General features: G+C 42.6%; 1 protein-coding gene across 1 annotated transcript; it reads right to left on the minus strand.

Annotated features, from left to right (window-relative positions):
- Positions 1–350: 350 nt before the first annotated feature.
- On the minus strand, positions 351–2,931 carry LOC111652533 (keratin, type I cytoskeletal 13-like). The gene is made up of 6 exons (XM_023402815.2): positions 2,720–2,931; positions 1,621–1,777; positions 1,044–1,205; positions 831–956; positions 613–687; positions 351–516 (listed from the first exon to the last, which is right to left on the minus strand). The coding sequence occupies exons 1-6, from the start codon at positions 2,929–2,931 to the stop codon at positions 367–369; spliced, it is 882 nt and encodes a 293-aa protein (XP_023258583.2). The 3' UTR covers positions 351–366.
- Positions 2,932–3,276: the final 345 nt, after the last annotated feature.

The following is a 3,276-nucleotide window of genomic DNA, read 5'->3' on the forward strand; positions in this document are numbered from 1 at the left end:
TCAGGACCGGTTTTAGTCTCAGGACCGGTTTAAGTCTTAGGACCGGTTTAAGTCTTAGGACCGGTTTTAGTCTCAGGACCGGTTTTAGTCTCAGGACCGGTTTAAGTCTTAGGACCGGTTTAAGTCTTAGGACCGGTTTTAGTCTTAGGACCGGTTTTAGTCTTAGGACTGGTTTAAGTCTTAGGACCGGTTTAAGTCTTAGGACCGGTTTTAGTCTTAGGACTGGTTTTGTGCCAGGTAGAACTTCCTCTGAGGTTGTGTAGGTTTTAGTCTTTGTCTGACTTTCTGAGGTTTAACTAGTAATTAGTTAGTACTGGTTTTAGTTCCGGATTTAGTTTAACGTTGGACTGGATCAGTCGTCTCTTCTTACCCGACTCCCTCTCCGTCCATCAGCCTCCTGTACTCGGCGATCTCCATCTCCAGTCTGGTCTTGATGTCCAGCAGCATCTGGTACTCCTGTCCCTGCCTCTCCAGGTCGGCCCTCAGCTGCACCAGCTGCTCCTCCATGCTGCTCACCTGTACGGTCACACAGGTGAATTCTGTGTCAGTGCTGAGGCTTTCATGGAGCTAACAGACGTTAACATGGTGGTGGCGGCGGTCTCTACCACTCACCTGCATCTGGAATCCGTTCATCTGCATGGCGTAGCGGCTCTGGATCTCAGCCAGAGTCCCTTCAAGAGAGGCTTTCTGCAGGGAGACAGGCGGGTTAGAGGACAGGACCTGGACCACATCTGGACCAGATGTCAACAATAACAAACAGTACAATCTTCAGGTACTTGGACTTTCCTTAAGTCTTCTGCCTGTTTTTCTTTGGGAACCACTGGACTCACCATGCTGAGCTGTGACTGCAGCTCGATCTCCAGAGCCTGAAGCTGACTCTTCACCTCCTTCACCTCCGAGGTCGAAGACTTCAGCGTCATCTCTGCGGTCGCCACCTCCTTAGTGAGGGCTTCCGACTGAAGGAGGAGAAGATGGATGAATGAATGAATGAATCATATTTAGGTTAGTGATGTTCCTCTGTGACAGACAGTTTTCCTCCTCACCTTGGAATTGAACCAGGCCTCCAGGTCTCTGCGGCTCTTGGCGGCGACGGTCTCGTAGTGCTCTCTGATCTCCTCCATGACCTTGTTGAGGTCCTCCTGAGGAGCGGCGTCCACCTCCACGTTCACCTGGCCGCTCATCTGAGTCCGCATGGCCATCAGGTCCTGCAGAGCCACAGATTTACCCACAGGTGTCACGGTCTTAATGGTTTATTCACACTGCGAATGCTAACAGTGTTAGCATTGCTAACAGCTGAAAACATTGAGACATTAAAATGTTGTTGAGGTTCCTGTTAGGAACTGAAGTGAGGCTAATGTTAGTAGTCATGTTAAAATGCTAACGTTATCATGCTAAAAGTGCTAAGTCTTTGTTAGCTTCTTACTACACTTACACACATGTTAGCATTAATGTCACGATAGATTTGAACCTCATTAGTTTCTTGTATCTTGTCTTTAGATTAACTGAGTTAATGCTAACTCAGATTGTTAATGGTAACTGAGATTGCTAATGCTAGCATTAGCGCCATCTCAGGTGTGAACAGTCGCACTGTGAAGACCAGAAGCGTCCGGATTTCATTACCTCCTCGTGGTTCTTCTTCATGGACATCAGCTCGTCCTTCAGGCTGTCTATCTGCATGCTCAGGTCGGTCTTGGCCACGCCCAGTTCTCCCAGCAGCATCTTCAGCCCGGAGATGTCGGCCTCCACCGACTGACGCATGGACAGCTCGTTCTCAAACCTGCAGGAGAACAGTTTACCATCAACTCAGGGTCAAGCAGATTTTAAACGTAACATCAGAACCTGTAGTTTTATATCAGCTTTACTCACAGTAGGAAAACAAACATACAAATACAAATTAAAGTATCAGCAAAAAGTATAACAGAGTAAAACAATGAAACAATGAGGAACATACACAAGAAATATTTGATCTCTGACTTTAAAGCAAAAACGTTTCACTAAAATTCAATTCAAAATTCAAACTTCATTATGTTTACTTGGATTTTCTCAAAATGTTTGTTGAACTAAAAACTCTCCTCCAGTCAGTTTATCTGTGTCAGCTCAGTTATCTTTATTTCACTGGATGTTTTCTGTGTTTTTCTTCTCCCACTGAATCCACCTGCTGCAGTTCCGTCAGCAGCCAGCAGGGGGAGTGATGCTCTCAGGTAGAAGCATCAGTCCCACAGTGGGGAAGTTTGCAGTTACAACAGCAAAGTGACAATATCAAACTTAAAAAATATAGATAGATATTTGAATATAACAGTGATGTTGCACAGAGTGTGTTAAATTATATCACATGGTGAACAAGAAATTCATCTTTTTTTCTTTTACTATTCACTGATTTTGATATATATATATATATATATATATATATATATATATGTCTAATTATTGTTTTTGCATATTTAGTTTTCACTTCCTGTCAGATCTTTTTGCAACATGTTGATTTGAGATGTTTTCTGTTCTTCTACTCTTTTTATTAAGCTCAGGATTTTACTTTTATCTGGTTTTACTTTTTCCTTGTAAAGAACTTTGTAACTTTATTAGGAAAAGTGCTGTATATAAATGAAGTTATTATTATTATTGTTATTAAGTTCTATGTATCTGTCTTTTATCAAAGAAAGAAAATAGAAGGAAACAAAGAGCAAAGGGAAAAGTGGAAGACGGCAAACACGTCACTGACTTGACCCTGAAGTCGTCCTGAGCCAGCTTGGCGTTGTCGATGCTCAGAATGACGGTTCCCTTGGCGATGATGGCGTCCTGGATCTGACAACACGCAAACAGAGTAAAAACATTTTCATCAGGAAACAAAATCCCCTTCCAGACGCCTGAAGAGACTCGACAACCACGAGGTGACGAGGGCCCTGCTCTGAGGATCATCATCATCATCATCATCATCATCATCATCATCATCATCATCATCATCATCATCATCATCATCAACATCATCAACATCATCATCAGGGTTGTTAATGAGCTGGTGGGCGTGGTTTAAGACTTACAGGTCATATCACACCAAAAGACTCTGACCAATCACAGAAGAGAACTCTTCAAACTCTCATAGTGAAATTTTTTAATTTAAATTTTAAATGTCACGTTTCATGATTTTAAACTCCTCACCTGCATCACTCACACACAGGTGAGTTCCAACTATTTCTACAGAGACATCCATCCAATTACAGAGAGTCTGATGTTTGTTTACTGTTGTTGTTCTATTTATTCTTCTGTTCTTTATAGAGA

This window comes from Seriola lalandi, unplaced genomic scaffold (assembly GCF_002814215.2).
Source record: "Seriola lalandi dorsalis isolate HSWRI2012SDOR001 ecotype SW California unplaced genomic scaffold, Sedor1 jcf7180002054026, whole genome shotgun sequence".
Classification (NCBI taxonomy): Eukaryota; Metazoa; Chordata; class Actinopteri; order Carangiformes; family Carangidae; genus Seriola; species Seriola lalandi.

Excerpts from the sequence above, each read along its gene's own strand:
- LOC111652533 (XM_023402815.2), bottom strand. The coding sequence starts at position 2,931 with ATGATGATGATGATGATGATCCTCAGAGCAGGGCCCTCGTCACCTCGT. Across the intron at positions 1,206-1,620 it reads TGAAGAAGAACCACGAGGAG|GACCTGATGGCCATGCGGAC; the intron begins GTAATGAAATCC and ends GTGGCTCTGCAG. Across the intron at positions 517-612 it reads TGAACGGATTCCAGATGCAG|GTGAGCAGCATGGAGGAGCA; the intron begins GTGAGTGGTAGA and ends GTGACCGTACAG.